Source organism: Hippopotamus amphibius, chromosome 9 (assembly GCF_030028045.1).
Source record: "Hippopotamus amphibius kiboko isolate mHipAmp2 chromosome 9, mHipAmp2.hap2, whole genome shotgun sequence".
NCBI lineage: Eukaryota > Metazoa > Chordata > Mammalia > Artiodactyla > Hippopotamidae > Hippopotamus > Hippopotamus amphibius.
In genome coordinates this window covers 64,719,617-64,745,180 of record NC_080194.1, presented here as the reverse complement: position 1 = coordinate 64,745,180, position 25,564 = coordinate 64,719,617, and the positions used below count along the sequence as shown (strand labels likewise).

General features: G+C 44.0%; 1 protein-coding gene across 5 annotated transcripts in view; it reads right to left on the bottom strand.

Moving 5' to 3' along the window:
- The window catches only part of SYTL2 (synaptotagmin like 2), a 129,291-nt gene that overhangs the window by 44,942 nt on the left and 58,785 nt on the right, over positions 1-25,564 (bottom strand). For 4 of the 5 annotated variants that reach the window (XM_057748667.1, XM_057748669.1, XM_057748668.1 and 1 more), the window contains exons 2-4: positions 14,658-15,143; positions 4,477-4,628; positions 2,367-2,493 (exon numbers count right to left, since the gene is read on the bottom strand). In XM_057748667.1, coding sequence (XP_057604650.1) covers positions 2,367-2,493; positions 4,477-4,628; positions 14,658-14,758 — 380 coding nt within the window. In that variant the 5' untranslated portion in view covers positions 14,759-15,143. The remainder of the gene's footprint in view (positions 1-2,366; positions 2,494-4,476; positions 4,629-14,657; positions 15,144-25,564) is intronic. The other variant, XM_057748666.1, reaches the window with a different exon arrangement.

The window sequence follows — 25,564 nt, the reverse complement described above, 5'->3', positions numbered from 1 at the left end:
GTCATTCTATTGAAGTTCACTTAGTCTAAAAGTACAGGCCCCCAAATTTACTTAACACACCCAGTTCCCAAAGGTTAAAGTATAGGTGAGAAACTTGCTGCAACCTGATACTAAGTAAAGCAGTAGTTTCTGAGTCGGAGAGGAGGAAGTAAGCAACAGCTCCTGCTACAGTTCTGGGTGACTATCACCCATGCCACAGAGTGAGCAACGCAGGCTGGATATATCTAACATTTTTATTCCTGCCGTCTCGACCTATGGCATCTATGTGATAAGAACATAATTATAAGGCCACCTGCAAATTGCCAATTTTCTTTCTTCCTGAAAAATGCCAAGTGGTTCCCATACCTCATTTCATTTAATCTCATAACACCCTGATGAGGTAGCTTAGTTCTGATGTACATACAGATGAAACCAAAAGACTCGTCTGAGGCCACACGAGAAATGTAGCAAAGAATGGAGATACAAATGTGGATGCCTTAAACTGAGAAAGGGGGGTGGGTATCCACCAGGCCACACGGGTCTTAAGGAAAATCGGTCAAGCTGTAAGGGCAGTGGCACCTAGATCCCTTAGTCCCTTTGAGATGAAGTGAGTTCCTAGGAGAAGGACAGGAAATCTAACCCAGATAAAACAGTATAATGAGCTAAGTTTGTGTCTGACACCCCAAATCTTCTCCTGTCCCCCTCTTTCCTCAGTCAGTGCTCTGGTGTCCCCATCCCCCCATCAAACCCAGCTCTCAGAAGCTGCCCTCAGTTCCTTGAAGATGAATCTAAATGCTGTGTTCTCACTCCCAGAGTTTCTAGTGCTTAAGATCCCCTCTCGCTCTATGGAAGGAAGGCAGGCCTTCATCCCATTAGGGAGGTTGCTGGTACATGGGGAGTCATAACGAGAAAGAGGTAGAGTGTTCTCCACATCCTTTCCTGAGCTCCCTGAAATATCTGTATGTATGTGAGAGCCCACGCTTCCATTCATTGAGCACTCACTATGTGCTGTGAACTATGTATTAGGAACTCTACATGCATTACCTAATTAGATTCTCAACAATCCCGCTAGCAAACTACTACCATAACATTTTACAGCTGAGGAAACAAAGGCCCACGAAGTTAAGTTACTTAATAAGGTCACAGAATCAATTCGTGGCTACTCTGAAGGTGTTTCAACCTCTAGCCAACATGGCCTCCACAGACATAACAGAACATCATGAATCATCCTAGAGGGGAAATGGTGCTGCCTACCACCCAGGAACACAAGGCAAGTCCTCTCCAAGAGGGAAATGTAGAAACAGTGGGTTCCTTCACAGAATCAGTATTCCATTATCCGTGTGACATGGCTTTACTTATATTTGCCTCTGAAATGCCTGTTGGTCCCTATAGTATAGACCTTCTCCCTCACGTGTATATTATGTTAGAAACATCCCTATTCCCCAGGTGTCTCAGCCTAGGACCTTAACTCACTGACTGTCCCCCACCAGCAAATTCAATGACTTCATTCCATTTGGAGACTCTAAACTGAATTGTCCTCACTGAGGAGCTAGAGATAAAATGCAACTGCCCTCTCACCAAAGGGTAACAACTATACCTCCACGGGATGGACACCAATGGGAAGATCTTTAAATACCTAAAAGCGAATCATCATGGTTCAAAAGGTTTGTGGCAACATGGCCCCACAATCAGCTATATCATAGAAACGATGTACAAATGTACGTTTTGATTGACCAGATGATAAAAATGTCTGGGAAACACAAAACATCAGGACTGAAATACTGAGGACAATCTGCATCCTTAAGAGGCATCTATTGAGTACCTACTGTGTGCCAGGTATTCTACATACATCACCACCCATTCTCACCATGACCTTTCCAATCTAGTATGATTCCTATCTACAGTTAGGAAAAGAGATTCAGAGGATTACATGACTCGCCCATGGTCAAATGGCTAAGAAATAGCATGGTCAGGATTTGAACTCAGGTGTGCCTGGTTCCTGTGCTTGAGCCTCTGCTACTGCGCCAGGCTGTTACAACTTGATCACCATTCTCTCTTTCCTGAGATGACTTATTCCCCTATATTCATTTTGAAGCACCTCTTCATTTACTCTATGGAGAAATCCTTAACACAAACAAAAAATAGCTCTTGTTGGTGCTGGAAGAAATCACCACTTAACATTTTAATTATTTAATATGCAGATTTGCTAGAAATTCTGGAAATTGAGAAAGAATACTGTTCAGGCTTTGTCCACACCAGGGCCCTGAATTCTCTCATACATGCCGCCTTCCCCATGCCCATGAGACCTGTCTGGCATTTGCACTCACACAGCAGGACCAAGCCATGAATCCCATGTGTGGCAGCTCTCCCCATGAGCCTGGTCTTACCTTAGGCTTGCAGCTTCTACATCTTCTTCTGGCTCTTCCACAACACCGGTTAGCTCCGGGGGAAGGAAAGCATCTTTGTTGACATTATTCACCCAGCTTTCCTTTGCTCTGTCCTTACTCTGCTCGCCTGAAACAGGAAACAATAAAGACAAGAAGGTTATCTATCTCTCACCTCCTCAACCTACAACTCTCATATCAGCTCTTATCACTGAAGGCTGAAACCTGAACATCAGGCCTTTCCTGAGTGGCAAGACAGTCACTAATGAGTCTGAGTACTTGGAATCAGAATTACATCTTCGAGAGGAGTCAAAACACAAAGACCTGTATACGAGACCTAGTTATGTTATTAAGTTGTTTGTTCTGGAGGCAGAGGAAGCGTTCTTTGAGCTCTAGGAGCCTAATTTTCCTCTTCTTAAAAAAAAAAAAAAAAAAAAGACACTTGTAAAAATTAAATGAAATCATGTAATTAAAAAAAAGAATTTTATTTGCAAGAGAAGTCAGTAGATTCCCATGTTGTTACCTTCCCACAGGTAGAGTCTCCAGAGAGCATGGGTACACTTTTAAATGTGCAGAGACGACTAAAGCAAAACTACAACTGTCCTAGGTGATTCTGACCTGAACTGGGGTCAGGACCAAATGTGTATGGCCAGGGGATGCTCAGGGCAGGGAGTCCTCTTTGGGACAGACACACCATCATTACCAAGTATGTACTGAACAGCTACAATAGGCCCAACTCGAGGCTGGGTTCTGGGATACAAAGGGGAACACACGCTTCTATTCTGCAATGTTCCTCTTCACTGACTCCTCCTCCCCTAGTCTCTACACATCCAAATTCTATATCTTCCTCAATAGCCAGCTCAGATGCCAGGGCCCCCATAAAACCTCCGTGATCCCTCTTCAAGAAATAACCTCTTTTGCCTCTGAACACCTAGGGCTCTTTACCTTCACCTCTTGGATACTTAGCATCAACTGAGTGATGACTGAGTGCCAGGCACAGTGCTGAGTCCTTTGCATGCATTATCCTGAGGAGGGAACTATTTTCCAAGTTTACAGATTTGGAAATTGAGGATCAAAGGGTTCAAGAAACTTGCCTAAGGCCACATAGCCAGTAAAGGCCAGGCACACTTTCATCAGTGTTAAGAAGATGAAGCAACATAAGCGCTGCCAATTTCCAAATACTCACATCCACAGGTCTCTTTACACATAAGTCTGGTTTCTTCAGCTGCAAAATGGACTCCATGTTACTAACTTGTACCCTTCAAGATTTCTGAAGGTCTGGGTGGTTTTGTAAATCAAGAGGGCTGTGAGCAATGCATAGCACATCATAAGCAGTCAGTCCTCATCTGTAAGAAGCGTGGCTCTGAGTCAGAAAGACTGAAATCCCAGCTCTGCCGTTTGCCAACTACTTGACCTTGGGCGAGTTACTTTACTTTTCTGAGCTTTACACACTCCATATATAGAACGGGGATAATAATACTTACGAGACTGCTTCTACAATTAGAAATAGTAGAGAATAAATGCCTATCATATATTAGATGCTGAAGAGGTATTTTCCTTATTGAGTGCAGGCTAGAACTAGACAGGGGCTGTTCTTGGGGGTAAAGGTTTACACTGACTAGTGAAAAGTTAATTAGAAGGCACCCAGTAAACAAATGAACTCAACAGAATTCTAAAAAAGCCCTCAAAATACTGTCTTCATAGTCCCTTAAATGATGGTTATTAAAGAAGTACCAGATGTCAAGGTCATTGAATAGGGAAACTAATCTCCTCCTGTCACCCTACTTGGGAGAAAAGGTTCTAAATTTCCAGAGAAATAGAAGGTGGTAGATCTCTTATAAACCCAATTGTCAATGCCACTCCAATTTAACGTGGCATCTAAAGGGCTTCCTTTGTCCTTCTTTACCATGCTGAGTCACTTAACCCTGCCCTCATCCATCCAAACCCAGGGTAAGAAGATTCTGACATAGAGGACTACACATTAGGCAAAGCACATCCCTAAATGATCTCCCTCCACAGATTTCAGTAACGATTCTGACACCCTTCCCTTCTCCCAAGGATTCCTTCTCCCAAACAAACGCTGGCTCTAAATGTACCAACCTAATCAACTCACCTGATCCCGGGTGCCTCTTCCTTCTCATGGATGCTCTGATGATATCTGCACCATGGATTTTGTCTCTGTGTCTTTTTGCCTTGGCTTCATAAAACCACTGACCACTCATATTCTTCAGCTGCTGGTCATCCTTAATTTTTTCAGGCAAATGTCTACAAAAGAAGAAAAAAAAAAAACCTTTACTTTGCTTTACTTTGTAAATAAATGAGTTTATTATGACACTGCATAAAGAAATTTGTAAACATAAACATACAGCCAAAATGAAGTTCTCAATATCTCACAAGATCCCACAGACCTCCTAGATGACTAACAAATGTATGCTTTGACTGAAAGGTCAGAGAAGCCAAGGCCAACATTTTTTAAAAATTCAAAGATTTAAGCCATGATCTCCAGATGATGCCTGAAATTTCTCAAGAGCAAATTCACTTTTTGGTTGCAGGCTTGTGTGTTCACTGTTCAACTGTAAATACCCCAGGTAAAGATGACAAGGCTTCCCTGAGCCTTGGTTTCCTTATCTTTAAAAAGGGGTTAATGATAGTACCCACCTCCGGGAGTTGCTATGAGGATTAAATTAGCTAATGCATCCAAACTACCCTCTGCACATGCCTGGCACCTAATAAACACTCAGTAAATAACTGGTGGGGAAGTTATCGGCTCATCGGTTCTTGCCATTTCAGTGAAATGAGCTCAACAGAGACTTTCCTGGAAGCCTGTAGGGGAGACTGCATGATGTCCCTTGTTCTTAATGTTAGGGAAATGAATTCGACAAGGCAGGCTGATATCAGAAAAGATCATATTTATATGGAGAGTGGAGGTAGACATAAATTCCATTTGTCCAGATATTGCTTCTAATGGTTTCATAGATATTCACTGAAAAGTTAAAACCGAAAGAACAAACCAAGTACCACCCTCCTAAAATCTCCCTCATTTACAGTGGAGGGAAAAACTGTTCCACATGACAAGTCTTACAATCTCCACATGTCTCTATCCATGTCAATAAAATGACAATTAAATCTATCTTTTCTTTTTGATAGAGTTGTACTTACTATAAAGTGGAATAAAAGCCTTAAGGAGACTTTGAACTCTTGGAAGATAATGTGCTACAAAAATCCAAGAGAGTTTTATTGATTTTCGTTCAAGCTAATATGCACACTTCCTAAAGCAGCAAATCTAAGTGTTCTAGCCAGAGAACATGTATGGCAGCCACACCAAGGTGGTGGCAGGGTTGTGAGTGAGGGGTGCATACAGGCCTACCTGGGAACAGGGAAGGCAGGAGGGGCAGTTACCGGTTCTGGCAATACGGTTTCTCTCTCCCAAGTGTGCCTGGAGAAAGCCTTTCCATGCAGAGTCACACTCTCTGCTGGAAACTCCTCTCTTCCCCCAGTTACCTGGGAAGGAGTGACCCTATGCCAAACACATCCAATCACGACCCTTGGACACACCTTGTTGTGACAGCCCATCACTGAATCCTGACAGGGACAGTGTCTTCACCTCATGGTTCTGAATCACCAGAGAGGTCATGGCTCTTATGAAGTGTTTCTAATGGTTTCCCTCCCATTGCCTAGATTTTCTTTCTTTTCTTTTCTTTCTTCCTTCCTTCCTTCCATCCATCCTTCCTTCCTTACTTTCTCTTTCTTTCTTTTTTTAAATTTTTATTGGAGTACAGTTGATTTTAAATGTTGTGTTAGTTTCTATTGTACAGCAAAATGATTAAGTTATACATATACCCCATATAGGTTATTACAGAGTATTGAGTAGAGTTCCCTGTGCTATACAGTAGGTCCTTATTAGTTATCTGTTTTATATATAGTAGTGTGTATATTTACAATAGCCAGGACATGGAAGCAACCTAAATGCCCATTAACAGAGGAATGAGTAAAGAAGATGTGGTACATATATACAATGGAATATTATTCAGCCATAAAATAGAACAAAATAATGTCATTTGCAGCAACACGGATGGACCCAGAGATTGTCATACTGAGTGAAGTAAGTCGGAGAAAAACAATATATGCTAACGCATATATGTGGATCCACTGCCTAGATTTTCAGCAGAGCAAGTAATCTACCCTGAGCTGCTGGTGGAGCTTTTGCCTCCTCTTCCCAAAAGGACCACATTTGAGTCCAACGCCGGAAAAGAGAAGTCCTACCAGCTCTCCTAGACTAGACAGTGAGCCCCTAGGGGGAGGGCCTCTACTCAAGATATCCTTGCTTGGTGTTTGGAAAATAGTGGGGTGTTTATTCAGCACTTTTGGAGTGAAGGAATATCATATGAGGTCACTGACCACCTGGCTTCAGGCTACCTTTTCAGATGCCTTTTCCAGCACTTGCCCCCGTGTTCCCCAACCTGCCAGCACACTGGACCACTTACTGATCTCCAAACGACTCTTACATGACCTCTGTAGACATTAAGGGCAGAAAGGTGGAGCAGAAAGATCATGGGGTTTGGCATCTCCCGAAATTAGCTCCAAATCCCAGTTCTGACCCTTCCTAAATGTAATCTCTGGCAGGTCACTGAACCCCCTCTAAGCTTCAGTCTCCTTGTTTGTAATGATGGGGGAAAATAAGACCTACTCTGCAGGACTTCTGGGATGATTAAATACAGTGTTTACCTGCAAGTACCTAACAGTGCCTGGATCCTGGTAAAAGCCCAATAAATGTGAAATCTCTCCAGATGTCTTTCCCTCACTTCTCTGTCCAGCACGTGGCCCCTCATCCCTCAGATCTATGCACCACCTCGCCGGGGACGTCTTCCCTGATTGCTGAGGGCGCCCTGCAGCTCACCCTTCTCCGTGCTCCCACAGCTCCTCCACGACAGCACTCACCACACCATGTTCCAATGATCTATGCGTATATCTGTCTCACGCACTAATCTGTGAACACTGCAAACTCCCTGAAGGCAACGACTACCTCATAATCACCTTTGTAACACCAGCACCTAGCACGGAGCCTGGCACAGAGCTGATACCCAGAAACTGTTAAGTGAATGTCAGTTAACAAATAAATGCTCAGCAGCTAGCCCGCTCTGAGTCCAGACAAGAGATGAGAGAGATCCTGTCTCTGCTGGGGTTAAGTGAACCACGCTCCATCACCACGGCAGTGCCTTCTCCTGATGAGGCAGGCCACCTCATCTCTGGATGGATTAGAAAATCGTGATGAAATACGGCATCAGCTGTCATCTTGTGGAAGGAGGCCACAAACCCTCACAGCACAACAACTCCCAGCTTCTCTTCATGAGATTATTTATTTACTTATACTTGTTGTTCAACTGAAAGGCACTGTGTAAGGGTCCTTATGCAACTCTTGATCTGCTCCTGCCTAACTGACTGTCTGCAAGCCTCTGGTCCCACTAAGCTGGTCCCACAATGAGCCTGGGCTGCATGAGTCAAGCACGCTGAAGCACATGGCCCCTCACAGTAAAGCCATTACAGCAAAGAACTGAGGTTGGGGTTCTGGCTCATTTCTTTTAAAGTGGCAAAAGAATAGGAAATTCTTTCAAATTCAATAAGAGCTATTTATATATTTCCTATCAATGATAATCACTGCTAGGGTAAATCAATCTCTTTTTCTAGCTTAGTCATTCAGAATATTTTATAGATGAATCCATATGTATGACATCAAAGCCCAAGTTTTGTAAAGATGTGGATTAAAAAAAGAAATCCCACCATCTATGTAGTGCTGCTAAAATCTTCTCTGCATCTAGGCTATTATGCTTAGTGAAATAAGTCAGACAAAGATAAATTCTGTATGACATCACTTACATGTGGAAACTAAAAAATAATACAAATGAATGTATATGTAAAATAGAAATAGACTCACAGATATAGAAAACCAACTAGTGGTTATTAAAGGGGAGAGGGAATGGGGGGGCAAATTAGGGGTACGAGATTAAGAAACATAAACTACGATGTATAAAATAGATAAGCAACATGGGTATATTCTACAGCACAGGGAATTACAGCCATTATCCTGTAATAACTTTTAATGAAGTATAATCTATAAAAATACTGAATCATAATGCAGTACTAATATGAAATGTAACACTAAATCAACACTTCAATAAAAAAATAAAAATTAAAAATATAAAATCTTCTCTACCAGCCCCCAATGATCTCTCATTTTTCTTGAACTCTAATTGTACCGACCAAATTAGCACTTGATTTTCTAGTCGTTGTACCATTTTGTTGAAGTGGGAAAAAGGTAAGTTTCTTGGCACTCACACTTTTTATACCTTACCATCCTCTCCACCTGTGCATGTTGTACTTAGCAGAGAGCTGAGGATGGAGAAGGTGCTCAATGAACACCCATGGGCTGCTGGGCAGAAGTGAAGGCCAAGAACACGTGGCCCAGAGAAGACACTGTCCGGGTGGCCCTCCAGGCAGAACATGCTGGTCACGCCCCCTTCCTTCAGCTAATACATACAATGCATGTGTTCTGCACTGTGCCTCACGCGTGGCGTGTAACATGCATCATCTCATTTAATCCTTACAATTTCACCATGATGTACAAAGAATTCAGTCAACTGCAAAAGATGGCCATCTTGTCTTCTCTGTATGGTAAAGGCCATATCTGCTCATTTGTTCATTTACTAGTTCACTAATTCCCTATCATATATCAGGCAGATGCTTGGAATTGTACACAAAAAATGGAGTCTACGGCCCTCACCGCCAATGTCAACTCCTGTGGTGCAGAGAGAGTGTGAGCACTTTCAGAGGAAAGCCAGAAAAGCAGTGACGCCCTTCATTCTGGGTTCAACATTTTTCCTCCTAGTACTTAGAGAGCACACCCCAGCTTCTAGCTACTCATTATGATGAAGCAAAGGCCTCACTTCATAGGCAGGACCTGGTTGATGTTATCTGCTCAGCTGTGCATAGTAAGAAGCAACAGACTAGCCAGAGAGGTTGATTTGTCCATTCCCCAGATCTATTTTTTAACCTGGGCAAGATGGTTAGACTATGTAATTTGAAAGTACACTTAGATGTTTGTTTTGAATGAGAGAGTGTTTGTTTTGAATTGACCTTAGATGATAGTTACAAATGGCCTCACTTTATAGATGAAATGAGGCCCAGAGAGGTTAGGAGGTTTGCCTAAGCTCACATAGAGCCGGGGCCGGAAGCTAGCCTGACTCCTAGCCAACGTTCTTTCCACTGCCCCATCATCCCGCCTGAGAAAGCCAAGCATGATTTTTATTTCTCAGATGGCTATCACACTTCACTCTTTCTACGAAGGAATTCAACTTTTGATAGAGAATCTGAAAACAAACCCATGTGAAAATGAAATAAGTTGCAAAAGTTCTTTACGGTGGAAAACAAGAAGAAATATGCATCACTTGTGTTGTGGACACATCACAGAGCCCCACAGTCTGCTGTGAGGCAGCACAGTGTGTGGGAAGTGCAGCCTTTGTAGTTGGATAAGCAAGGTTTCAATCTTACAGAGCACTTAACCTCCTCCACCCTACTTCCTCCTTGTTAAGTGGGTTCGGTTACACTGTTATGCAGATGAAAGGGGAAAATGTATGTGAGGTTCTGTGTACAATGTCGGTTCCTTTTCTCTTTGCTTTGACGGAAAACGCCATCAGAGGTCCTGGAAAGCAGTTCTTCAATGACAGCTGCCTTCATTTAAAAGAAACTAGGTCTTAAGGCAGCAGCTGAGGATCATAAGATGTGGTCGCGGTTGAGATGGTATCTACTGCAAGAATGCCCATCACCCTAGATGTGGTTGTGTGTTTATGGGGTGGGGGACGTGGTGCTGGTGGTGTACAGACTCACAGGGGCAATGATTTCCTGCTGGCAGTGTGATGCAAAGCACAGGAAATACCACCTCTAGAGTGTGTCATTTTCAAACCATAAAAGACTAAAATTACATCTATGTATGTATGGTTGTGTCTCTTAAAAAAAAACTGAGGACAGAGAGGGAGGAGGCAGCGGGGAGAGAGAAAAAGAATCCATACTGATGTCTGCTTCACAGCTGGTTTGTGCAATGTCTCCAACTGGTAGTTAGGGAGGCAAGCTGGGTAGGGATGCATCATTATCACTGGGCCCAGCACTTGTGGCAGCAGGTAGGGAGGCAGCATGAAAGACAGTGACCTGGAATTGCCGCCTTCTAACTGAACCCCAGAGATACCATAGTGGATATTCCCTTGCGTTCAAATCCACATTCTACCATTAACAGGTTGAGTGATTTGGGAACTGAACACTTCCGCTGTACGACACTCATTTTCTCATCCATGAAGTCAGGAAGGGAGGTAACATAAAGGATAAATCATCTCCCAAGTGCCCTGAAAGAGCTTGGACGTGAACACGTCAAAGCACTGGGTAAATCAGGAATGGGAAACGGATTTCAATTCGAATCCAACTCTCATCTACAGCCATCCCGAAAAGGACTCTGAAGCAGTGTCTGGTCTTAGTGGGCAGCAGTGCTGTAATCCATTAGCAATGTCCTCACGGCTACAGACGGTCATACTCCAAAGTGCATAATGAATTCGCATTTGAAAGAGCAGACTGAATTTCAGTGGCAGATTTGCCTCTCTAATGATGTTTTGCTTAGGCTAATACTAGAATTATCGAATTATTTATGTTTCTAAGGCCACCTACTAACTTGGAGGAGGACTGGGGCTTTGTAAAATCACATTAGGGAAACAAGGTTGAGGTTTTAAACTTGCGGCTGATAGCCCATTAAATGCATACATGGTAAATTCCTTGAGCGCTGGGACCATGTTTCAATTACCCTAAAATTCCTTTCATTTGTCCAGAGAAGGTCCCTATACTTAATGAGTGCTCAGTTAAATTCTGCTGAATTAAACAGTCTAGAGTTTTAGGAGGAATTTCCTTCGAAGGAATCAGATCACTAACCAGAGAATTCTCTCCTTTTTTTTTTTTTAGAGGCATAGGTGGAGTGGTGAATAAGGGAATTAAAATGTATCAATCATCTACTATGTGCTAAGAAGGTTAAGAATTATCTCACTTAATCCTGACTGTAGTTCTTTGAGTTTGGTACTAGGGTCATTCCCAGTCTCTGAGTTGAGGCTCGGAGAGGTCAAGTAACTTGCCAAATGAACCACAGTTGATTCATGGTGAGGAAGGCATTCAAACTCATATCAATTTTGACTCAAGGTCCATGCTGGGGCCCTTACTGTTCTTCTGAAAAAGCAATACCCGTGTGCAGCATGGGGCAGAAGGAAAAGCAGTAGACCAAGGGCTTTTCTTGTCATGGCTTTGGCATTGACTAGCTGTGTGAACCTGAGCAAGTCACTTCCCCTCTCTGGGCTTTTCCTTCGTTATTTGTAAAGTGTCTGACATGGACCCCAAAAAATCTTTCCAGAGCTGTCAAGCTATAACTCTGATGGAAGAGCTAAAGACAAACAGCTGGAGGATGACGGGGCTGATAAAGCAAAAGCCCATGGAAGAGCATTTTCAGAGACCAGAGACCTAGTTCTGGTTCTAGCAGCCCAGGAGCAGACAGCCTCAGCACCATCTCAGGTCCTTTCAGTGCTAAAGCACAGGGTGCCATGGCGCCATCCCTCTTGTGTGGAGCAGGTCATGGGCTGGGCCTCTGTCAGTGTCCACAGGCTATGGGCCTTGTGCCCGTCTGTGTCCCCTGCACACAGTCACTCAGTCCTGGACCTGCCTGTGGTCAAGTCCACATGAGCTGCTTGGTGCCTAATTAGGAAGGCCCCCAGAATGGTGGCAGTAAACAGGACTTGACTCACACCAGATTTTCACCATCCCAAGCCTTCTTCTTATCAGTTTACAAAAGCAAGAAACAACGGCAGCACCAGCGGCAGCTTCCTGGGCATCCTCAGGGACAGTGCATAGAAGGAGAATCTGCAAAGTCACCACTACGAAAGGACGCACAGCATTCCTGCTGTGGCTGTAGACTGGCTGGCACCAGTGGCTACACACTCACACCCCTTACAAGGCCAGTTCTAGGCAGAACTTTGAATTTTTAAGGATATTTTCAGCAATTACTGTAGATGCCTGAGAAACACCTCCACTCATTTCATACAGAATCACAGAACTACAGGGAAGACCCAGCAACCTGGCATCCCTGGAGCCAACATAGAACAGAGGGAGGATGAATCTCCCTTCATAACCCAGCTAGATAGAGGAAGGAGAATTACAGACCACAGGTAAGGTCTTGCAAGTGGGAGGAATCAAAGATCCCAGCTCGCCAATATTCAGGGGCCCCACATCCTGAGGTGGGAAGAGGGACGGGACGCTGTGCGATCCCAGCTCCACTGCTTTCTTTCTCAGCCTCTCCATCTCGTCTTCTGAGAGGCTAAAGGAATTTCCCTTTCCCACTATGCTTGAAAAATCAACTAATGTTTTCTCTATGCTGTCCTCTCCCCTTATTTCTAAAATGGGTCTAACAGTCTTGTCAAATCTGAGGGCTGCTGGGAGGAACACAGAGGATAACATTCACCAACTGTGAACGGGTAAAGAGACTCTGAGGGCTGACTGGTGTAAGCCCCCACCTCTCTGGGAACACTGCTCAAGGTACCCCACTTGCTGAGAATGGGGGGCCGTGACTTTTGGGAAGGAGCATGACAAGTAAGGGGCCCCATTCTCGTGATCTCCACTACCTAGAGCCACCGCCTGTCACCACCGCAGCTCAGTGTCCTACCTCACACCAAGACAGCCAGCCCCTTCTCCATGGCCGGGTCCCAGGATGTCCTGTCTGCTATAGTTTTCTCAGGGAGGGGAGGTAGAGTTAGTGAATGAGTACCTGTGGGCCAGGATTTAATTCTCACTTCTGACACCTACGGATTGTGTGAACTTGGGTGAGTCACTTGACCTGTCTCAAGGCCCACTTCCTCACACATGAAGTGGGTATAATTACATCCCACCCTGCACCCCAACTGCATGAGTGTTGTGTGCTCAGAAGAAAGAACAGGCATGTAAGCCCCTTGCAATTTGTTAAGCACTGTCTATATGCAAATTCTTGTTAGTAGCCGTAATCAGACACTCTGGACTGCTTGAAGTGAATTTTAGCATGTTCTTTTATAAAGCACCCAGGGTCAAAATATGGAAAATAGACAAAATATGGGTACAAATAAAGCCATTATTCATGATTGTGGTATCCCAAGAAGTAAGAACAGGGCTCATGTTCCTTTTGGATAACTTCTGGGTTGGCAATCATGCAGTTATTATGACCAACTTGCATTCAGGAAGCCTTTCACTGCCTTCAAGGCCCCAGATTACAAAGACAATAGATGGCAGGGCTTGGACCCAAGCCCACTTCTTCAGCATTCTAATCTCATGCTCCTCCTACCCTGCAGATGAGTGAAAGCGGTAGGACTGTTGATGTGGTACATTTGGGTTCCTCCCAAAAAGAATAGTGTAACAGGGGCTTCTCTGGTGGTGCAGTGGTTAAGAATCCGCCTGCCAATGCAGCGGACATGGGTTTGAACCCTGGTCCAGGAAGATCCCACATTCCACAGAGTAACAAAGCCCATGCGCCACAACTACTGAGCCTGCATGCCTAGAGCCCGTACTCTAGACAAGAGAAGCCACTGCAACGAGAAGCCCGTGCACCAAAACAAAGAGTAGCTCCCGCTCGCTGCAACTAGAGAAAGCTGGCACGCAGCAATGAAGACCCAACACAGCAAATAAATAAATAAATAAATTTATTTATTTATTTAAAAAAAAATAGTGTGTCAAAGGAGCCACTCCTTATGGAACACAAATGAAAAATTGGCTCAGTTAGAACTAATTTCAGTTGCTGTTGAAACCAATCCAAACATTTCTGAAAATATGCAAAAAAGTGAGCTACTTTTCAATTTCTTTTCTTCCCAAAACTTGAGAAATTAAAAATTTTTCTAATTTAGTATGTGATCCATTTCTTAAAAAAGCAGATTCAGTAAAAAAATAAGTGGATATAAATAAATATATATATGGATGTCAATGTATGTATGTGTTTGTATACAGTATTTCATTTTTAATCCAGTGTTTAATAAGGGAAAGGGGTTTAGTTAGGTTTTTAATTAAGACTTTCTGGCAGGAGTCCTATGGGAGAAATTAAGAGATACCAAGGAGGAAAAAGTTCCGTCCAGGAAATAAACCTGAAATTGGAATCAGTAAGTCAGGCTCCAATTCAGAACTACCACTGAAGGTTGAGGCAAAAAAAAACCATCCCATCTTCTTACAGACCGTCCATCCGCCCCCCATGTCCAAGCCTCTTACCTGACTCTCTCTTCTTCAGCCCTCTTCAGGGCAGCATCCCGCTGCAGAACCTTCATGATGGCCTCTTGCTCCTCCTCCGTCAGGAAGCTTAAGTCGATCATCTTGAAAAGCGTACACAAAAATGACAGTAACAAATATGGCTTACAATTCTCAGTTAAACAACAGTCACTGTAGCTTGGATGATTAAAAGATGCAAAATGAAATGAAATCTTAGTTCTGCAGCAAATGTCTTCTTTTCACTAGGCAAAAGTTAGAGGTGGCTGATAGCAAAATCCTAAGCGCCCTTTCCCTCGAGGAAATAGTGGTCTGTGGGATGACGTCAAGAAGAGGCTCTCAGGATGCTGCATTCCTTGCCAGACAGGTCACTTGTTCCTACAGTGGCATTCCTACTCACGCCCCCTCTCTGGACCGGTCTGAGACAGAGTTTATTCTCCTTCCGTCCGAGCTCAGCTCAATGAGAGGCAACAGCATCTGAGCATCACCCACCTGTGGAATCATGAGAGTAAACGCCACACAGTGAGAGGCCGTTCCTATAAGCATTGTTCATTATTGTAAGATTTAAAACATGTCTGGGGGGAAAAACTGACCATGTGAGATGGTGCCTGAGATCGGGGAAACCAGTTCTGCCAGCCTCTTGAGCAAATAGAAAATAGGTTATGAAACATGCTTCAACTCAGTTCTGGACCGCCAAGATGGAGAGCACACAAAAACGCCTGTCAGTGTTTAACGATCCGCAGAGGGAAGGGATGGTTGCAAAAACGAGGTGGTCCTCTCCGCAAACTCATGGGACGCTAGGCTAAAATCTCACGCTAAAGATCAGGAAGACCAGGGAGATCTCATTCCAGTTGTCAAGTGATTACTGGTAGGAAACTAGAAATAAAAATTCACAAATGCTCGCTTCTTCACGCATAGGGACGTTTCACTGCAGTATATTTGTGCTCCGTAATGACACGAGAATTAGTGTTAGGTAGAGGTAGTTTGCACAGTAGTGGGAATTGTTATTCTCCACTTAGTCCCACCTCTTACTTTTGCTGGACCTGGAGCAACTCACCAAGCTTGTCTCCATTTCCAAGGAGAAAGAACACTTACTGGTGTGTGTATATAATCCAGGGGAAAGGAAGAGTTAGAATTTCAAAACTCATCATTCAGAGTGAGCATTTTTGTGTAGAACCATGGGCAAGAATCCTGTTTTCTTTGAGGCATTTTAAACTGATGAGCAATGAGAAGAAGATGAGACCTACAGAATGCCACAGCCAGGCGGGACGGCAGAGATTACTCCAGGATCAGGAACCTTTAACAAGCACAGTAGTGCATATACAATAGACACTAAAAACATGGATTTAGTAAATTTTAAAGCAGCCCTACTTAACAAACTAGAGTGTGGTACACTAGTAATTTTTATGAATAAATTCTTTGCTCTTTAGCAAAACAGAACTATTAGGAAGTACTCCCACACTGCAACTTGCTAACTGCAATCCATTAGGCAAGTGACCTAACCACTCTGAGGTACAGGTTCCTCAGTAGGACCTCCCTCACAGGTTGTCAGGATTAAGTGAAATAATGAATATAAAACAGCACATATCTTGCATCCTGTACCAAAAGTAGCTACTAAAAATATATTCTAGCTTCCTTTCTGAGTTCAGGTTTGCCCCATCCAGCTGAATAAGAGTGTGCTGGTTACATATTTTCCTTTTCTCTTTTGTATCTTTCTGATTTTCCCCATGAAGTTTGGATTTCACAGGCAGGTACTCTGGTGACCTTTATTTTATCTTCCTGTAGCTCTTTGCATATTGCTCACAGTGACCACTCAAATAAATATTAAGACAACACTCACACTTATTTTTTTAATTTGCAGGCACTTGCATATGTTACTGCCTGCCTACCTGTCGCGAAAACCATTCATACTTCAAGACGAAAGTTACTACCCCCAGGAAGCCTTGCCTGACTTCCAAAGCCGGAGCTAGATGCTTTGTAGATTTGGTTATTCCTAACTCTTCAGTCCCTCCCTGGCACAGAACTATACAATCATGTTGCCACTACAGACAGCAGAGTATTCATCCCTACCTTCCTCACGGTGGGCCTGACCTGTGACTTACTTTGGCCACTGGAATGTTATAAATGTGATGCAAGCACAGGCTGGGGATGTGCTTGTGTGGTTTGGCTTGGCTTCTTGTACTCCAGCCACGGGCCACAAGAAGAGCTTGCCCCAGGTAGCCACGGCCTCTTCAGTCTGGGACCCAGAAAAAGAGATACAAGGACAGACCAGAACCTGACCTACCTGAAGCAGGACCACCTTAGCTGACCTGTAGTTATCGAAGCAAGAAGTAAATATTTTTTTGTTGGAGGCCACAGGTTTGGGGTTGTTATACAATAGACATTTTTGTAGCAGGAACCCGACTAACACAAAAACGTTCTCCTCCACCTACATATCTCCTCTGCTGTAATCATTTGTCTACTCTCCGTCTCTCCCATCTGAGTGTGTCTCTCAAGGTGAAGAAATAAGTGAATGAGTAAATGACTGCGTGAATCTAACGCAAATAGACAGCTTCACCAGGGGACGGCTATCTCACTTCTTCCATGCACAGCAGCTTTCTTTCATGCGCAGTAACTTCCTGAGATCTCAAAGGCTGGCGAGGAAATGGATTCAGGCCACATTCTGGGAACCAAGTCCCTGATGAGGCAGTGCACTGCCATCAGGTTCAATGGGAGATTGTTTTTAAGTTCAATGAGTCGAGGGCAGGAAGAGAACAAAGGAGAAAAACAACTTAAATTGTCCAGCAGTACTAATTGGCAGGAGGAGCTAAAGGGAGAAATGCTGGTTTCCACACCTTCAAACAGAACCATAAGCTAACCAGTGCTTCTGTGTAAAAGATTCTAGGGTTAAGTTTTTCCTAAAAATAGGCTATTTAGTGAGGCAAAGGGCCTCATTTTACAGAGGAGTGAAGGGCTGAAGCCCTTTGCTCCTAACTGGGTAGCCGGGAGTCACTACCCAGATTGCGGGAAAGCCCTCAGATGGCAACTAAGCCGCTTTAGTACCAGATGCCCCCCCAACTCCCCATATGCCGGATGGTATCTATCATGAGAGCTAACCAATTTCATTCATTTGTTCATTCAACAAACATTTACTGAGAGCCTATTACATGCCTGACACTGTTCTAAGCACTGGAGATACAGCAGTGAACAAGACATCAAAAACTTCCTGTCCTTGTAGAGTGTATAAGCCAGCTGGAGGGGATAATGATCAAATACTGAACACACAAATAGAAAATAAAGCCAATTACATTGTGTAACTTTGGGGAAGGTGATAAGAGCTCTGGAGGAAAACAAAGCTGGGAAGGGAATAATAAGGTGAGGGGTGTGGGAGTTTTAAAGAGAGTGGTTAGGGGAGGTCTCACTGAGAAGACGGCATTCGAGCAAAAGCTTGCAGAGATGAGGAGACAAGCCACACAGGTATCAGACAGTCCTGAGGAGGGAGTACGTCTGGCGTGCCCAAGAAAGTTCAAGGCAGCCAGTGCTGGAACGCCAGTGCCTGGAGGAGGACAGGATGGCACGGGTCAGAAAGGAACAGGTCACCTTTAATATATTTAGAACTGCATGGTATGAGATAGGACATCTAAATTTATTTTAGTCCACGTGGATAATCAATTGTCACAGCACCTTTCTTGAAAAACTCATTCTTTACCTATAGATTATAATGTACATTTATCTTTTTTTTTTTTTTTTGAGTTCTTTACTGGAATACAATTGTGTACCTTTATCTTACATCATGTTTCAATGTATATTTCGATCAGTTTCTGGGTCCCCTACCGCGTGACACGGGAGTATCTGTATCTCACTATGCTACTGGACTCTCACATTAACCTGGAGAAAGTAGGTTATACATGTGCACATTTTACCTGGAAATAAAAGCAGTATCTTTCTTCTTCAAAAAAAAAGAAAAAGAAAAAAGAAAGGAACAGGTCAGACTGTATCAGGCTTTGTAAGGGCTGTAAGATTGCTGGAGCAGCAATAAAGGAAGGCAGAAAGAAAGGAGAAGGGAATAAGTATTTACTGGGCAACTCCTACAAGCCTGGTACTTTAGATATACCATCTCACTGGATCCTCGCAAAGATCTGAGGGAGGTATTTTATTACTTGTGTTTTTCACATGAGGACCATGAGCTTGTGTGCGGTGGGGCTGGCATTTGCCAGTGGCTTTGTTAGAATAGGTCACCCCGATGTTGATATCTCTTTTAATTCTCCCCTGCACACAGATCCTCAAACTGGGGAAGCAGAAAAAAAACTCTTCTATCTGGTTGCGGACTCTCATTCTCTGCTTAAGCATAAAAGAACCACTGGCCCAGAGCTGGCTGTCAGCATGGGAGCAACCTCAGTGCAAAAATTTGGGAGGGATGAATCTTGGCAACTGGGATGCCTGACGTGTTCGCAGAAGGAGTAGCTCCCGGGATGAGCAAGCAGTTCTCCCTAAGTTCGGCCCTCCCTCCCATCCTCCTCGTGCTGCTGAATATGAATAGGACAAAGCCATATTCCCAGGCTTAAAACCCTTCACCAACTTCCCACTGTCCTCAGGCTAAGGCTCAAAGTCCTTATCAAGGCCTGTAGGGCTCTATGTGAACTAGCCCCTGCTTTCTTCTCCAAGCTCTTTTCCTGCCACACTGAAAATTTTCAACTCTTTTTGCCTTCAGGCCTTTGCACATGCTTGTCCTTCCTCCTAGAACACCCTTTCCTGACCCAATACCTCTTAGGTCTCAAGTGAGATGTCACTTATTGCACAGAAGCCTTCCCCATTCTCCCAAGGCCAGGTTAGGTACCCCTCTGGAGTGCTCCATTAGCACCTAACTTCCTCACTCAGGACACTCACCACACCATCTCAAGTCCCATCTACTCATGTCTGTCCTCCACTAGTTTATGCACAAGACCTGGGCCTCTGAGTGCTTTGTATTGCCACCCAGCGCCTGCCACTGTGGCTCCCATCTACGTACTAGGCACTCAGTATTTCATATGTGAACACGGGTGGAAGGGGACTGAGCTTCCACTTCCTCTTTAACCTGAATCTGGCTCTAGGGCCCATCATTGAAAAAATCAGGTCCATGTTATTCATTGGGTTCCAACTCCAGGTCCTTCATATGACTGTCTGGTTTAAATAAATCCCATGACTTCTCCAAGCCTCAGTTTCCTCACCTGTATGATGGGTCTATTCACTCCTACTTTCCCTGTTTTACGGAGATTACTGTGAGGCTCTGGTGAGAAGGAAAAATGTGTCAAGGACTTTTTGTAGGGAATGAGCAGCAACAGCAGTAGCAGCTAGAAGGGAAATGTGAGTGCTCCCAGTGCAGACTGTGCTTAATTCAAATCGTCTTTGTGTCATTCTGAAATGCATAGAAATACCGAATGACTCTGTTGTATGACAGGCCAATTATACTTCAAAAACAAACACACTCATAGAAAAAGATCAGATTTGTGGTTACTGGAGGTGGGGGTTGGGGGTAGGGGGAACTGGATAAAGGCAGTCCAAAGGTACCAACTTTCAGCTACAGGATAAAAAAAATACTAAGGATGTAATGTACACATGATGATTATAGTTAATGCTGCTGGGTGTTAAATATGAAAGTTGTTGAGAGTAAATCCTCAGAGTTCCCATCACAAGGAAAAGAAATTTCTTCTATTTCTTTAATTTTGTGTCTACATGAGATGATGGATGTTCACCAAACTTATGGTGATAATCACTTCATGGTGTATTTAAGTCAAATCATTATGCTGTACACCTTCAACGTATACAGTTCTGTATGTCCATTACATTTCAACAATACTAGAAGAAAAAAAACAACAAAAAAATTTTGCATGTTCCAGCCCTGCTATGCCACATCTACAAAAGCCTTTACTCTTCTCTATGTCAACTGTCCAAAAGTTAAACTGAAGAGAGAAACAAAAGCCCCAAACAGCTGGTGTTTGCACCTGATGGCAGCAAAGGGAAGAGCTAGGCTGGGAGGCCTAATCCCCGTCTTTCTGCCGACCAAGCCCAGCTTAAAGCCTGATTAACAGCACATGTGTTCCCCTAGCTCTCTCTGCACCTCCTCTTCTCCCAGATGGCTGCTGCCATACCAAAGTCTGCAGACCTCAACGAAGGGGAGGAAAACGCAAGTACGTAGTGACTCTCACATGATAAGGTTTTCAGAAGCGAAGCAAATTGTTCTGACAGTCTCATGACATCAGGAATGGGGCCTTAAAGAAAAATCCGGCAGGCAGAAGGAGAGCAGAACAAACACGCCTGCGTCCGGGTGGGGCTGGGGAGAACAAAAACAGCCCTGACCAATGAAGAGGTTTACCCCCAGCAGTGACAAACCATCACACACAAAACCAACTGCTACCCTCACGGAGGCATCAAAGGATAAATGGAATAACCCACGGATGGTTCAAGAGAATCCTTGGAAGGAAAAAATGGAGCGGGGCAGTGAGAGAACCTTCCCTCCCAGAGGAAAGATCTCCCCTCAGCGTCCCAAACTGGTGGTCATCAGGCCACCAGGCCACACCGCCAGGCCTCCCAGGCCCAAAGCTGCTCACTCCCCGGCTGGGCTGCTCCACTGCTCAGGCTTCGTCTGCCCTGGGGTTGAATTTGCCCCTGATCCCCACCCCTTGTCTCTGATTTGCCCTGATGCCCCAGCTCACTCTCCCCTTCACACAGCTGTCTGAAAGGAAGACAGCATTCGTGTTCTGCCTGAGCCTCCTTTGTTAAGAGGAAGATGAACTTCCTCCTTCCCTCAGCTGTTCCGCACATGATGTTTTCGAAGCCTCTCCCGATCTTGGTCATTTTTTTTCTGGGCTGAAAAACGAGCAGGTGGTGGTGCTACAATCCTTCACACACGGGCGATCAGTTACGCACTCTGCCCACCCCGTGCAGCAGGTCCGCTCCACATCGTGCAGGTAACACTGGGCTAGAGGAGTTAAGTAACTTGCCCACAGTCGTTTAACCAGAATGTGATTTAAGCCCAGGCCTGTAAGATTCTAAAGCCACCGCTTTTAATCTTTCATTACACCCCCCCCCCCGCCCACCCCGTATTCTCCAAGAAGTCACACAGCTAGTTGGGCACAAAGATGAGACGAGACCCCAGGTGTCCTGATTCCCAGCCCAGTCCTTTTCTCACACTGCTGGCCCTCCTTCTGGCCCTCCTACTTTCTTCTCTGTCATTTCCTATGAGTGAAATGCACTGGCCCTCAAAGCGTGGCATGCCCTTCTCTGCACAACTTGTCAGCAACAGGAAAACCATTAGGGCCTTTGGGTTTGTTTTATGGATAGACATGGAAAAGAGGACACGTGTGGATAGAGGAGAAAAGGCACCTGTGTCAACATGCAGGTGTTTATATGTGCCCTCAGACTGAGAGCAGTAGCAATCCCAGAAGCCAGAAACTATCACTAAAAGAAGTTTCTTCGTGTGCTTAAACTCAATAAGAATTTTTTTTGTTTATAGAGATATGTTTATGTGAACAGCAAACTTTGTCCACAGCACTGTCAGGAAACAATGCTATATGAATATTTTGTTTCTGCATGGCCTATGCTTTTACCAGTCTATTAAAAAACTTGTAAACTACTCAATCTAACATGTTGCCTAAATTGGGCTTCTTGAGAAGAAAGAACAATTGTCTTGTGACTGGTCCAAAGTAGCTTCTCAAAAAGAACCCGAGTTGAATGAATAAATAAAAGGAACACATGAAATGAGTTCGTAGGAAGAAGTGAACAGATGAAAAAATATGGATGGAATAAGAAAGTGTAAGTTATCCAGTAAGTTCTGTTTTGTTTTTTTACAGAGGAGCAACCGAAAAATCAAAACTGATAGGCACCTCAAGCTACAAGGTTTTCACTTTTGTGAGGATTCTCCCAAAGCTGGAAGCCACGGTTCTACTTCAGTCACCTGCTTCAGCCCCAGGCTGCTGATGCAGCTGACGGGCAACGTTTCCCATAGACTGACTTGCTGATCTCAGACTAAGAGTGAAGAAGGTGCGGAGAAGGAAAGACTCCTCATGTGGGACAGTGCTGCCGACCCCTTAATCTCAGATTCACATCTCACGATAATGTCTCTGAGTTTCTAGAAAAGCGTACCTTCTGCCATTCCTAGGCAAGTTTAGACTTATGGTATCCTTAGGCATCAAAGAGTTTAATCAAGTCCCAGTCAAGGGTAAGATAATGGGCCACGTGAAGAAGGTGGTATCACACACAACCTACCCTCGTACGAGTACTATGTCAAGTACTAATAAAGAGGCACAAACCAAGCGTCAGGGGCCACAGGGATTTAGGAAGGAGACCAAATGCGGAGAGCCTTGGAGGCTGAGGAGAAGGGAGCGGGTATTCTGGGCAAGTGCACCGACTGTGAAACCACGAAGGTAGGATGTTCAAAACAAGACTGGTAACTGGAGTGTGGGGTACAAATGGGGAAACAGTATCTGGGGTCAGACCCTGAGGGGCCTGAGGGGCCAAGGGAGGGAATTGGAACTGGAATTGTTCACATTTTTCAGTCTCGATGAATGCGCCTGAACCACCCTTTTAATCTGTATTGTCTTGGAATATCAGGATTCCAAACGATAAAAAGAGCAGAAGGAAAGGAGCTGGGGAAATGGGCAGCTGAAAATTCATTTTAAACTTCACACTTGGGCTGAAAACTCAAATCAAAAAAAAAAAAAAAAAAAAAAAAGGACAGCAACCTGCGAAAGGGATGACTTACTTTGACAACACCTCAAGGAGCTTTAAGACAGTATAACAAGGTTCATCGGACATCTCACGGAGGCTCTGTAAAAGCCAGCACAGTCATGGGCTCTTATAGGTTACACAGCTTGGGAAGCACCTGGAGCCCTGCCTCAGTTCAAAATGCCAGAGAGACAGCTCATGAAGCTTAATACCAAAAAAGCAAATAACCCAATCCACAAATGGGCAGAAGACCTAAATAGACATTTCTCCAAAGAAGACATACAGATGGCCAACACACACATGAAAAGATGCTCAACATCACTCATCATCAGAGAAATGCAAGTCAAAGCCACAATGAGGTATCACCTCACACTGATCAGAATGGCCATCATCACAAAATCTGGAAACAACAAATGTTGGAGAGGGTGTGGAGAAAAGGGAACTCTCCTGCACTGTTGGTGGGACTGTAAGTTGGTACAGCCACTATGGAAAACAATTTGGAGGTTCCTTAAAAAACTACAAATAGAACTACCATATGAGCCAGTCATCCCACTCCTGGGCATATACCCAAAGAAAACCATAATCCCAAAAGAAACTTGTACCATAATGTTTATTGCAGCACTATTTACAACAGCCAGGACATGGAAGCAACCTAAATGCCCATCAACAAATGAATGGATAAAGAAGATGTGGCATATATATACAATGGAATATTACTCAGCTATAAAAAGGGATGAGATGGAGCTATATGTAATGAGGTAGATAGAACTATAGTCTGTCACACAGAGTGAAGTAAGTCAGAAAGAGAAAGACAAATATTGTATGCTAACTCACATATACGGAATCTAAAAATGGTACTGATGAACTCACTGACGAACAAGGACGCAGATACAGAGAATGGACTGGAGAACTCGAGGTTTGGGAGGGGGCGGGGGGTGAAGGGGAAGCTGAGATGAAGCGAGAGTAGCACAGACATATATATACTACCAACTGTAAAATAGATAGTCAGTGGGAAGTTGTAGTATAACAAAGGGAGTCCAACTCGAGGATGGAAGATGCCTTAGAGGACTGGGGTGGGGAGGGTGGGGGGGACTCGAGGTGGGGGGGAGTCAAGGAAGGAAGGGAATACGGGGATATGTGTATAAAAACAGATGATTGAACTTGGTGTACCCCCCAAAAAATAATAAATAAATAAATACAATTATTAAAAAAAAAAAAACAACAAAATGCCAGAGAGAAACTTCTTCTCCCCCTGCACCACAGTCCCAGATCTCAGTTCTGGAAGAGGGTATGTCGTAGGTCCCAAAAGTTGTAATAGTGTACAACGTCCCTGCCCTTAGAGAGCTTGCATTCCAGAAAGGAGGACAGATGTTGAATAAGCCTGGAAAGTCCTACAAAACAGAAGAGCAGGGTGCTATAAAACTTTTAACCGGGGGCTTAATATAGTCTTGGGGGGCCAGGGAAGGCTTCCTTGAAGAACTATGATCTCTGTTAACTGTATACTCCATAAGTGATATCTAAATCTATTAATTAAAGTGGCATTTATCATTGCCTGTATCAAAATCTGGCTGATGAACAGCAGATGCCCAGACATTGCTTAAGACCTACTGAATCAAGATCTTCAGGGCCAAGGCCCAGGAGTCTGCATTTTCTAAAATGTTCCCACATGATGCAGATGTTTGGCCGGGTTTGGGAATCACAGCTATAAAGGACTCCCAATAGGTCAGAAATGGCTGACGACTGGTTAAAGAGCACAGCTATCAAAGTTAAGCATGTTCACTTGTGCATCAATTGTTTTCCAGCTGCAACAAGAGCAAATGCAAAAAGGAAGTAACAGCTGAATCATGGAGTCACAACCAGTTCTTTGTGGAAATGAAGAAGCTCAGACGCAGAGGGGTTGGACCAAATGCTTAAGGTCACGTGGCTACCTAATGTGAGAGCTGGGACACTCAGAGGAGACCTCCTTTATCTGCCAGGACAGATACAGTTTCAAGCCACAAAAGGATTTGCAAATGGGGTAATAAAATGTAAAATGGGTTGAGATGCATTTCCCAGCACCCCTGAAGCCAGCACACTGATAACAACAGGCATTACAGATGAATTCTAGATTTAATTATTTTCCAGGTTTCATATTCAGAGGAAGGGAGTGGAAGAACCAGCTGATGTATTAACCAGGCTGGAATTAAAACCAGCATCACAAAGTTAACTGAACTGTAGCAGTCATCAGCTCT